The following is a 12,803-nucleotide window of genomic DNA, read 5'->3' as shown; positions in this document are numbered from 1 at the left end:
TTGAGACCATCCTGGCCAACATGGTGAAACCCCATCTCTATTAAAATACAAAAATTAGCTGGGCATGGTGCATGCACCTGTAGTCCCAGCTACTTGGGAGGCCAAGGCAGGAGAATCACTTGAACCCGGGAGGTGGAGGTTGCAGTGAGCCAAGATCGCACCACTGCACTCCAACCTGGTGACAGAGCAACAGAGTGAGACTCTGTCTCAAAAAACAAAACAAAAACAAATAAAAAACACAACAAACAACACGAAGTAAAGGACGCAGAGAAGGAGCATATCAATATAAAAGCAGTCTTCATTGGATTGTGTCTGTCCAATCATGGACTCTGATTGGGTGACAAGTATTGAGACAGGGCTGTCGGAGAATGGAAAGCTTGATAATTTCATGTCAGTTTCTTCTCATGATGGCCCTGGAGCTCCAGGAGACACTGTGGCTTATCAGAAGTCATGAGAACACTCCAAGAACACCCAGACAGGCTGTTGGCACAGCACGTGAGCAGAAGGGAAAGGGCCCCAAACTCAGGAGGCCAGAAAATAGACACGATGGCCTTGAGCTTGGCTGAGTCTGCTGCCAGGGTGTTCTTCCTTTAGGCAGTCCTGGAGCTGACTTGAGGGGAAGCCCTCAGGCTCTGGAGCAAGCATTCTTAGTTAAGGTTTACTTGCTGTGTATTTTTACCCTGGGCAATGCTAATAGCTATAACTGTAAAAGGGGATAAGAATGGTACTGCCTTAGTCTGTTCAGGCTGCCACAACAAAATACTGTAGACTGGGTAATTTATAAACAACAAATGTATTGCTTATGGTGCTCATGGTTCTGGAGGCTGGGAAGTCCAAGATAAAGGCGCCAGCAGATTCATGTCTGGTGAGGGCCTGTTTCTCAGGGATGGTGCCTTCTATGTGTCCTCACATGGCAAGAAGGGCAAACAGCTCCCTCGAACCTCTTTTATAAAGTCGCTAATCTAATATGTGAGGGCTCTGCCCTCGTGACTCAATCACCTCCTAAAGACCCCCTCTCTTACTATGAATTTGGTGATTAAGTTTCCACATTTGAATTTTGGTGGGCATATTCAGATTGCAGCAGGTACCCACCCCCTAAAGTTGAAAGGATAACACCACCCAACATCTTAAGCTGACCTACATGAAACTGCTGATATGCAACTGCTTTTCAACATTCGCAACTGGCAGTTTCATAGGGGTCCACTGAATTAACCCATGATAGTTACACTAGAACAGCAGGTCACAAACTTGTCTGCACCTTAGAATTACTTCTGGATCTTCTAAAAATTCCAAAGCCCAGGTCACACCCCATACCAATTCAATCACAATTTCTGCAGGTGAGGCACCTAGCCAGGTGATCTAATGTGCAGGCAGGTTTGGGGACCACTGGTTTAGCACAATGCCTGGGATCTGGTAAAGTGCTCAGCACACCACCTCTGCTTTTTATTCGTCTATCATTTATTGAGCACCTACTGCATGCCAGGCTCTGGCTGGGTTCGCCTCTTGTCACCCGGGGTCTTCCTCCCCAGCGGTGCTCACGTTTCCTCTCCTCCTCCTCTGCAGTGTCCAGGCCGCGCAGCTCCCCTGACGACCTGAAGGCCCTGACTCGCAATGTGAACCGGCTGAATGAGAGCTTCCGGGACTTGCAGCTGCGGCTGCTGCAGGCTCCGCTGCAAGCGGACCTCACGGAGCAGGTGTGGAAGGTGCAGGACGCGCTGCAGAACCAGTCGGACTCGCTGCTGGCTCTGGCGGGCGCAGTGCAGCGGCTGGAGGGCGCGCTGTGGGGGCTGCAGGCGCAGGCGGTGCAGACCGAGCAGGCGGTGGCCCTGCTGCGGGACCGCACGGGCCAGCAGAGCGACACGGCGCAGCTGGAGCTGTACCAGCTGCAGGTGGAGAGCAACAGTAGCCAGCTGCTGCTGCGGCGCCATGCAGGCCTGCTAGATGGGCTGGCGCGCAGGGTGGGCGTCCTTGGCGAGGAGCTGGCCGACGTGGGCGGCGTGCTGCGCGGCCTCAACCACAGCCTGTCCTACGACGTGGCCCTCCACCGCACGCAGCTGCAGGACCTGCGGGTGCTGGTGAGCAATGCTAGCGAGGACACGCGCCGCCTGCGCCTGGCACACGTGGGCATGGAGCTGCAGCTGAAGCAGGAGCTGGCCATGCTCAACACGGTCACCGAGGACCTGCGCCTCAAGGACTGGGAGCACTCCATAGCCCTGAGGAACATCTCCCTCGCCAAAGGTACCGCCAGGCCCTTGCTGCCTCCACCCACCGCCCCTCCTGATGGGGTCTTCCTCCTGCACGCCCCTCCCCAAGGATCCAGGAGTACCCCACCCCCACCCCATCCCCAAGTGCACTTGCCATTCCCCCCACATACTCTCTCTTTTAAGTCTTGCCCTACAGGACTCTGCAATTTTCTGCCCAAATGGCATGTACACACTTCCAGGGCTTGCACAGGTCTCTTCCCAGGTAAACCTCCCTCGGGTAGACAGCAGATTCAGTGGCCACTTTTCTAGGTGTGAGAGTTTGCTCTAGCGGTGGCTAATGGGAGCCTGGTGGTCAGAGCTTGCATGGGTGTGCTGGAGCCTCCAAGAGCTTGAGGCTGGGGGCAGAACAACCGGCTCAGGCCGGAAGTAGAGAGGGGCTCCTCTAGTGTCATTCCCAGGGTGGAGATCTGGAGTTGGAGAATTCCAAACTTGAACCTGGCCTTCTAGGCTCTTGGGAAGACTTATTCATTTAGGCAAAAGAACGTATTTCATTGAACGATCTGTTGGTTTTATCTGTAACTGTTTTTTTGTTTTGTATTTTGTTTGTTTGTTTTTGTGTTTTTTTTTTTTTTTTTTTTTTTTTTTTGAGACGGAGTCTTGCTCTGTAGCCCAGGCTAGAGTGTAGTGGCGTGATCTTGGCTCACTGCAAGCTCCACCTCCCGGATTCACGCCATTCTCCTGCCTCCGCCTCCCAAGTAGCTGGGACTACAAGCGCCCTGTAACTGTTTTTTTTGTTGTTGTTGTTGTAGTTGTTTCGTTTTTATTTTCAAGTTGGGGTCTGGCTCTGTTGCCCAGGCTGGAGGGCAGTGGTGTGATCATGGCAGCCTTGAACTCCTGGGCTTAAGTGATCCTCCTGCCTTAACCTTCCAAGTAGTTAGAACTGCAGGTGCACGCTGCCATGCCCCGCTACATTTTTTTGTTTGGTTTTTTTTTGTTTTTTTTGTTTTTGTTTTTGTTTTTGAGATGGAGTCTCGCTCTGTCTCTCAGGCAGGAGTTCAGTAACATGATCTCGGCTCACTGTGACCTCCACCTCCCAGGTTCAAGCGATTCTCCTGCCTCAGACTTCTGAGTAGCTAGGATTACAGGTGTGCGCCACGACTCCTGGCTAACTTTTGTATTTTTAGTAGAAGACGGAGTTTCACCATGTTGGCCAGGCTGGTCTCGAACTCCTGACCTCAGGTGATCCTCCTGCCTTGGCCTCCCAAAGTGCTGGGATTACAGGCATGAACCACTACATCTGGCCAGTTTTAAAAAAATTATTACTTTTTAGAGATAAGGTCTTGCTATGTTGCCTAGGCTGGTCTTGAACTCCTGGCCTCAAGTGATCCTCCCACCTTGGTTTCCCAAAGTGCTGGGACTATGGAATGCCAGTCCATTTGTAATCTTAACTATAATGGCAAAAATGCAAAAATGTATGGGCCTCCATTGTACTCGTGCTGTGGGCCCACAAATGATGGAACCTAGAGACCCAAATCCCTTTCTTCACTCCTGACAAACTGGTCCCCTTCCCTCCCCCAATTCCTTCCTGCTGCACTCACCATCAGAAACACCTTTCATGAAATGCACTTGCCCCACATCATCCCCCTGCTCAAAGCCCACTGTGGCTCCCCAAGGCCCACTGGGTTCATTAGAAATTCCTTAGTCTGCCATCAGCACAAATAATACCATTGTGAGCATCTAGTATGTGTTACCTACTGTGCCAGGTGTATCTCGTGTGGGCATCTTTTGAAAACAATGGCTCTCCAAGGGAGTGATGTTTTCCCTATTCTATTGACAAGCACACTGAGATTTGGGAAGCTTCCATAGCTTGCCCACAGCCACAGGGCCAGGAGGTGATGGAGCAGCATTTACGTGCTGGCCTTTCTGATCCCAGAGCTAGTGTGCTTCCCATTGCTTCCCTATCCTGTCCTGCCTGCCTTCTCTTCCACTGCCGCTCATGCTAGGGGGCACAGAGAGAACTGCTGCAGGGGCCAGTGAGCAATGTCAAGGAGTAGAGACTGCAATGTCAGGGGAGTGTTAGGGGTTATGGCAGGTCTAGCCCATTTTTGCCAGGCTGGAAGGTGGGCCCAGGTTGCCAAGGTCTGCCTGTGTTTCAGACGAAACCAGAAACATGTGATGTTCTCGAAATATTTAGTTGTTTAACTCAAGGGCCATACATGGTCTTGCTGTGGGTGAAGCATCTAGTCTAGTGGGGCACATCTCGTCACTGCCCTGGAAGCACAGCTCACCTTCCCCACTGACAGCTGTGCTCCAGAGGCTCCTGCACTTGCAGGGCCCTCCTCCTCCTCCTCCTTCACCTCTTCCTCTTCCTTCTCCTCTTTCTCTTCCTCCTCCTCCTTCTCTTCGTCCTCCTTCTCTTCCTTCTCCATTCCCTCCTCCTCCTCTTCCCATCCCCTTATTCCTTCTCCTCCTTTTCTTCCTTCTCCTCCTCCTCCTCTTCCTTCTCTCCTCCTTTCTCTCCTCCTCCTCCCTTCTCTCTTCCTCCTCCCTTCTCTCTTCCTCCTCCATTCTCTCCTCCTCCTCCCATTCCTCCTCCTTCTCCTCCTCCTCCTTCTCCTGTTCCTCCTTCTCCTCCTCCTTTTCCTCCTCCTTCTCCTCTTCCTTCCCCTCCTCCTCCTCCTCTTCTCTTACTCCTCCTCCTTCTCCTCCTCTTCCTCCTCTTTCTTCCCCTCCTCCTCCTCCTCTTCTTCCCTCTCCTCTTCCCTTTCTTCCTTATCCTCTTCCTTCCCCTCCTCCTCTTTCTCCTCTTCCTCCTCCTTTTCTGCCCTTTCTTCCTTCTCCTCCTCTTTCTTTCTTCTCCTCCTCCTCCCTTCTCTCCTCCTCCTCCTCCTTTTCCTCCTCCTTCCCCTCCTCCTCCTTTTCTCTTCCTCCTCCTTCTCCTTTTCCTCCTCCTCCTCCTCTTCCTCCTCCTCCTCCTCTTCCTCCTCCTCCTCCTCTTCCTCCTCCTCCTCCTCTTCCTCCTCCTCCTCCTCTTCCTCCTCCTCCTCCTCTTCCTTCTCCTTCTCCTCCTCCTCCTTCCCCTCCTCCTCCCTTCCTCTTACTCCTCTTTCTTCCCCTCCTCCTCCTCCTCTTCTTCCCTCTCCTCTTCCCTTTCTTCCTTATCCTTTTCCTTCCCCTCCTCCTCCTCCTTTCTCCTCTTCCTCCTTCTCCTCCACCCTTTCTTCCTTCTCCTCCTCTTCTTCCTCCTCCTCCTTCTCTTCTTCCTTTCCCTGCTCCTCTTTATCCTCCTCATCTTCCTCCTTTTCCTCCTCCTCCTCTTCCTCCTCCTGCTCCCCCCCTCTTCCTCCTCCTTCTCCTCCTCTTCTTCCTTCTCTTCATCTTCCTTCTTTTTCTCCTCCTTTTCCTCTTCCTCTTTGCCTTTTCCTCGTTGCCCTCCTCTTCCTCCTCCACGCCCACCCAAATCCTACTGAACCCCCCCAACCTTTCTAGCTCCCTGAAGTCTCCCTCTTTTAAGTTTCTGCATTTATCAGAGGGAAAGTATAATGATGGGGCCCTCTGCATCCTTTCCAGTTTACACAGCCCTTTTGTGTACCCTGTTTGGTTTTAAAATGGGACCTGAGGAGAATCTATGAGGTCATTTAAGGCAGATGTTGTAGAGGGCAGGGTAGGATTTTGGCAGGAAAACAACTGAGGCTCAGGGAGGAAGTCCCTGCCTTACTCAAGGCCTCATGGCTGGTAATGAGCCAGCTTTAATAAGATGTAATTTACATGCCATGAAATCCCCCCTTTTTAGGTGTACAGTTCAATGATCAGGACCTTTAAGCCCAATGCCCGATTCTCATTCTGTTACCCCATAGTCCACCTGGATCTGTGTGTCTCTGTGTCCCCCAGCATTAAGAGTGCAGTGCACATAACTGAGACCCAATATTTGTAAAAGCAACTATTAAATCTTGACACTGGACGATCAGAGGCTTCCCCTACACAGTTCGGTTTCCTGGTCATGGGTCCCTTTGGGCCTTCACATCCCAGAAATCAAAGGAGGGAAGGAAGTAGAATTTCTTCTTCCAAACCCATGCCCCTGGGATCTTAGCTTTTCCTGTCTTCTCTTTTCCTTGACCTCCCTTGCCCCTAGCAGGGATTAGTGTTCAGGAACTAACTAATAGTATTAAATAACAATTACAGTGAATTATGACCTATAATGAGGCAGGCATTTTGTAGACATGAATTCTCAAATAGCCATTCAAGACCACGAATCCTCACATCCTGCAAAAGGGTCTTATTGCCCACTTTATAGATGAGAAGCCTGAATAGCCTTCCCACTGTTTCTTAGACAACTGGCAAGCGGTAAAGCCAAGATCTAAATTGGCTCTGCCTGGCCCAGAAACCCTGGTTGTTGAGATGGAAGCATTTTGCTTCCGAGCTGTAAGCAGTGAAGAGAGGAGAGCGTGTTCCCTGTATTTGAGGCACTTTCCAGGCCCTTCCTCTTCCAAGCTAGAGACGTCACCATGCCTCCTGCTAATGTACCCTCTCAGGCCTCCCCAGACACTTCACATCCGGGTTCTTTCATTTGTAAGTCCAATCTCCTTGGCTCAAACTGAAACTGCCCTGGGTCACTCATTTGCCAGAGTTCTTCTGGTGGGATCCTCAATGTAGTCTTTCTTTGGTCCTCAAACTAAGTTTTACACTCAGTTCTCTTGAACTGAAAGTTTCATCTTCGTCCTGCTTTCTTGTCTTTAAGCTTTGGATTCGTGATGGGTGTGTCCATCTATTCAGGCTGCCATAACAAAATACCATAGACTGGGCCATTTATAAGCAACAGAGGTTTATTGCTCACAGTTCTAGGACTGGGAAGTCCAAAATCCAGGGGCCAGCAGAGTTGGGTCCTGTTCGGGGCCAGCTTTCTGGTTCATAGTTGGCAACTTCTTGCTGTGTCCTCACTTGGTGGAAGGGATGGGGCAGCTCCCTGGAGTCCTCTTTATAAGGATGCTGATCCCATTCACAAGGGCCTCACCCTCATGACTCATCACTTCTCAAAGGCCCTGCCTCCTGATACCATCGCCTTGGTGATTAGGTTGCAACATATGAATTCGGGGGGGATGCAAACATTCAGATCACTGCACTGGGACTGCTGGCTCTTCACAGTTTGACAGCGCTTGGGCCTCCAGCTCATTATCGCCACTGCATCTAGGGTCTTTCCTGCCTCCCTGTCTCTGTTGCCAGGTGCCTGGTAGTTATTACTAAAAAGATTCCTGCTGGTATATCTGAATGTATTTACCATGCAGCCTTAGCAAGACCAAACTCTACCCTGGCTTTTGAACAAGGGCTAGGTCACTAGAAAAGCTTCCAGGCATTCCCATACTGCTGTCTGCAGTGGCCTTTCTGCCCTAGCTTTGTCTAGTTTCTCTATTAAGGTTTTTAAACACACACATATCCACACCTACATACATACACAAACATACACACACACATATATATGCATACCTGCACATATACAGACATAAACACACATACCCATGTGTACACGTGTTTGCACATACACATATACATTTGCACATACAAACGTTCATGTACATACACATGCACAAGTATATACATACATATGAACACATATACACACACACGTACACACACATACATATACACATACACTCACCACACTCTCACGCTTTGCTCTTCCTGGCTGAGAAGTCACAAATACTCAACTATGTGTATTTTTTCAAATATGAGCTTATTTACATTATTCCTGAGCTTGACCCGAATGGTTTTTATTCTCTTACTTTGTTATACAGTTTTTGATGAGCTTTGTCTCCAGTTTCTCTCTTGTGAATATCTGCAGTGGGGGTTCTATTTTCTGTTTTGGATTTTTAGCATTAATCAGGTCTGTTGAAATCTGCCTGTGGGTTTGAAAGAAGCAGAGAACTTAGATCATCACAGGGGAGAAGCAGCCCAAGAGGGGAAAGGTAACCAGAGAGGGGAGGCAGCCCAGGAGGCAAAAGGTAACCAGAGAGGAGAGGCAGCCCAGAAGGGGAAACATGAGCAAAGTCACATTCAGATGGCTCTCTTTGGCAAGGATGCAGGTTTTCTGGAATCGCAGCATTTGGATGGAGTGGCAATAGATCTGAAATCATCCAGTCCACTCCTTTTGTTTTGTAGTTGAGGATCCTGAGGCCAGAGAAGGGAGATGATTGGCCAAAGTCACAAAACCATCCAGTGACCCGGCTGGGATGAAAAAATACATCTCGATTCATGAAAACAAGTTCGCAAAGCAGATTTATCTGTGGGCTGATTTCGTGAGAAAAAACACAATCTATTAGAGAGTCCAGTTCAGCAAATATTTATAAAGGGATGGCGTCACAGAGTGGGGCTTTGGATTCCAGGCTAACACTGGAACTCTGGCTTCTGGGTGGTAGGGACCTGCTGAAAGTGGGGAACATCTGTGAATGGAGTGACAGGTAAAGTGGCCTTTCTGCTCTACTGAGGGCTGGGGAGCATGGCCTGGGCCGAGGTCCCTGGGACATTGTATGGTGAGCCAAGCTCTCATCTCTCCTCCCACACGGACTCTGCTGGGAAGGGGGTGGAGTTGCCCCCAACCCCGTTCACCACCCTCCCTCGGGGCTCAGAGGACTGTAGCAAGGGCAGTCCCAGCATCTTTCTGGGCCTGAGTCTCCTTGGCTGTGAAATGGGGCTGACAATGCCTGCCTTGTCCACTTCTCAGGGTCACAGAGAGATGCCTTAAATGATGAAAAAAAAGAGACCTCACAATTGTAAAGGTGATGGGGGCTGACAATCCAGGCCCTGGTGACTTGAGGGTCCTGGAAGTGGAGCCGTTTGCTGAGCCACTCCACCCTGTGAGCTGGCCTGTGGTTAGCATGGTTCTGGGGGTGGTTTTGACTGTACTGCTGGCTCCAGGCCAGGCTCATCAGCTGTCCTCATAGTTTACTCTTGGCACATCAGTTCCTGGATTCCAGCACATGCAGGTCCCCTACCCCATCATGTGTTCTGGGATCAGAGAAGGGAGAAGGCATGGGTTTCCCCTGGTTGGCTGATCCCCAGGAAAACCCCGGTGATTCTCCTGAATGCCTGGTCCCAGACCCTTCATCCCATTGGGAAGACGCTTCTGGTGGGAGCAACTGCACTAGGGGGAGCATGAGGGGAGTGGGCTAGATGAGTGGACAGAGCCTGAGCAGGGACTCCAGGACCCTGCTCCTCCTTGTCCCAGCCACCTCCATGCCCTGGCCTGCCCTGGTGACAGAAGAGATGAGAAATGGGATGGTGTAGAAAGTTGAGAAGTGAAAAAGCTCCCCTGGGTACCTCTTGGAACAACAGATGTCATGGCACTTCTGCTACTGCACATTAGTCATTCTTCAGATCCTGATTGTGTGCTGGGCATGTGCAAGGCACATGCCACAGACAGTGCCCTACAGAAGGTTCTGTCCTCCTTGGGAACCACAGTTCGAGGTGGGGGATAGTGCCCAGGGAGTGGGCAGAGGCCACCTGACCAGGCTCCGGGTGCTCCCACAGGGGCGTTGTGCATGAGGATCTCCCTACCTCCTTCTAGCTCTGAGATTTGGGGGCTCTGCCCATGGTACACTAAGAGACCAGAAGGGTGGGTGTATTCGTCTGTTCTCGCACTGCTAATAAAGACATACCTGAGATTGGGTAATTTATAAAGAAAAAGAGGTTTTATGGACTCACAGTCCACACGGCTGAGGAGGCCTCACAATCATGGCAGGAGGCGAAGGAGGAGCAAAGGCACATCTTACATGGCAGCAGGCAAGAGAGTGTGTGCAGAACTCCCCTTTATAAAATCATCAGACCTCATGAGACTTATTCACTATCACGAGAATGGCAAGGGAAAGACCCGCCCCCATAATTCAGTTACCTCCCACTGAGTCCCTCCCACAACACACAGGAATTATGGGAGCTACAGTTCAAGATGAGATTTGGGTGGGGACACAGCCAAACCAAATCAGTGGGCATGAAAGCAGTCTCAGGACTAAGAGGGACTGGACTGTTAGGATTTGGCTAATGTTCGGGGACACCATGAGGAGAGCGTTTGTGCAAAGGTGGAGGAAGGTTGGTGACCATGAGCACTGAGCTGTAAGTTTGCAGCAGAAGGGGTCAGATTGTGAGTGATCTGCAGGGGCCTTGACAGGGGAAGCTGTGCCTATGGTGCAGTGAGGGGCCTTCCCGTGCTCCGAGTCCCTTTGGTTGCTTTGTTATTTCAGAGAGATAGATCAGACAGCAAGGCACACATGGGCTGGAGAGATATGGAGACAGAGAGGTTCTTATAAAGGCCAGAGCCAGGCCATAAGGACCTGACGAGGGTGGAGGCAGTGAGGAAGGAGGTGGAGACATGAGAAAGACCTTCCTTTATGAGAAGCCTCGAATCACAGATGCATGTGGCTGGAAAGGGATGCAAAAGGGGGACAGGAAAGAAGAATCAGAGCCGGCTCAAGATTTCCAGCTTGGGTTTCTGAAGAAAGGATTGTGTTAGTAAACACACTAAAAAGTCAAATCCTGAGATTGCTTCACCTACAGGCAGCATCAGTGATTTAAAGATACACTTGGTTCTCGGAGCCCCTGGTGGCTTGGCCCCTCGAGGCTCTGGCCAAATCATCAGCCCCTCTGAGTAAGCCAGGCCTGTACCACCTGAGGATGTGAGGAAGGCTTGGGAATTGGTGACCACCTTTACTGCCCACCCCACCTTCTTCCCAGTTAATCTCTAGTAAAGACTTTCATAACCACATAGTTATGTTTTAAAAAAAATCCATCTGTAGCATGTTCTTGAGACCTGCCTCTCCTTGGATGACCCAGCCAAACTCCACAGGGTGATTTCAGGTGCGCCGGGAATACCCGGAAGTTGTCATCCTATAGTGGTTCTGAGGAGGTGTTACGCAAAGTGAGGAGGCATTATGCAAAGTGAGGTGATCGGGATGGCCCCCCTCACTCAAGGCTTTGAAGCCCTTCTCTAGTCATCATGCCACTGAATCCACTCAGTCCTTGCTACAACTGCACATTTAATAGAATCTGAACTTGAACCTAAGACTCAATATCCATATGCAATGCCCACCTTCCAGATGATGTCTACCACCCAGAGGCCCTACATCAGGGTCTTTGGGCAGCATCCTCCCTTGGCGAGAGTGACTCTTGGGAAGACCCCCCTGCAGGTTGCACCTGCATCTGAGGGACAGGTGAAATTGGAGGGTGCAGTCCCTTGCATCTGTGACCAGCTTGGTTCCTGGAGCACCTGGGGTGGTGGAGGCAGAGAAGAGAGAAAGGGGTGGGCATCCAGCCCAGCAGCAGAGATGCAGGCACCCTCTCCCAGTCCCCTTTGCCGCAGCCTTGGCCTTGGCCTTGGCCTTAAGGGGAGATCGCTGGGAAGGGGTAGTGGAACACATTTGCTTCCTGACTCCACCCTTCATTTCTGCGCCATCTTTGGTCTATTCCCAACAGGTTCTCTGACTCTATCCTGTGGTCTGAAAACTGGGATCACAAAACCTAGTCCTTCTTATATCATTTGTATTACTTCTGAATTGAAGAATTGTTGACTGCTTTTTTCCCTGCGTGCGTGCCATGGAATTATTAAATATCTGTCAAGTTTGGTTAGGTCTGAGGACAGTGCCAGTGTGAGGGAAGTATCAGTACATCTCGATCTTGGCTGGCTGGTTGTTTTGTATGTATTATTAACACCTTCTGATCTCATATACTCATTCATTCATCAAATATTTATTGTGCAAGACGTTACTGCTGGGCTGTGAGTCTGTGTGTTTCGATTTCCTGGGGCTGCCATAACAAAGCATCATGAACTTGGTGGTTTAACAGAAGCTTATTTTCTCACAGTTCTGAAGACTCAAAGTCTGAAATCAAGGTATCCACAGGGCCACGTTACCTCTGAAAGCTCAGTGGGAGGACCCTTCCTTGGCCCTTCCCAGCCGCTGGTGCTTGCTGGCACTTCTTGGTGTTTCTTGGCTTGGGAATGCGTCACTCCAATCTCTGTCTCTGTTGCCACGTGTGCCCTCATATCTCTGTGTCTCTGTTTTCCCTTCTATAAGGACACCAGCCATTGCACTGAGGACTGCCCTACCCCAGTATAACCTCATCTTAACTAATTATGTCTGCAAAGACAATATTTCCAAATAAAGTCATATTCTGAGGTTCCTGGTAGACATGAATTTAAGGGGGAAGGGACACTATAAAGGCCATTTTTCATGGTCCTCCTTTTCTTTTCTTCTTTCTTTCTTTTTTTTTTTTTTTTTTTTTTTTTTTGGAGACAGAGTTTCACTCTTGTCACCCACACTGGAGTGTAATGGCACAATCTCGGCTCACAGCAGCCTCTGCCTCCCAGGTTCAGGCGATTCTCCTGCTCAGCCTCCAGAGTAGCTGAGATTACAGGCGCCCATCACCACGCCTGGCTAATTTTTGTATTTTTAGTAGACACGGGATTTCACCATGTTAGCCAGGCTGGCTTCGAACTCCTGACCTCAGGTGATCCACCCTCCTCGGCCTCCCAAAGTGCTGGATTACAGGCATGAGCCACTGCACCTGGCCCCATGGTCCTCGTTTTCTCTTGAAAAGCAGCAGGAGGTGAGAGCTTGG

General features: G+C 50.3%; 1 protein-coding gene across 1 annotated transcript in view; it reads left to right on the top strand.

The window, feature by feature from the left end:
• SCARA5 (scavenger receptor class A member 5) overlaps window positions 1–12,803 on the top strand; it is a 123,183-nt gene that overhangs the window by 69,252 nt on the left and 41,128 nt on the right. Inside the window, exon 4 of the mRNA XM_003272915.4 lies at window positions 1,564–2,238. Coding sequence (XP_003272963.2) covers window positions 1,564–2,238 — 675 coding nt within the window. The remainder of the gene's footprint in view (window positions 1–1,563; window positions 2,239–12,803) is intronic.

The sequence above is a fragment of the Nomascus leucogenys genome, chromosome 8, assembly GCF_006542625.1.
Source record: "Nomascus leucogenys isolate Asia chromosome 8, Asia_NLE_v1, whole genome shotgun sequence".
NCBI classification, from domain to species: domain Eukaryota; kingdom Metazoa; phylum Chordata; class Mammalia; order Primates; family Hylobatidae; genus Nomascus; species Nomascus leucogenys.
This window is presented reverse-complemented; position numbering and strand designations above follow the sequence as displayed.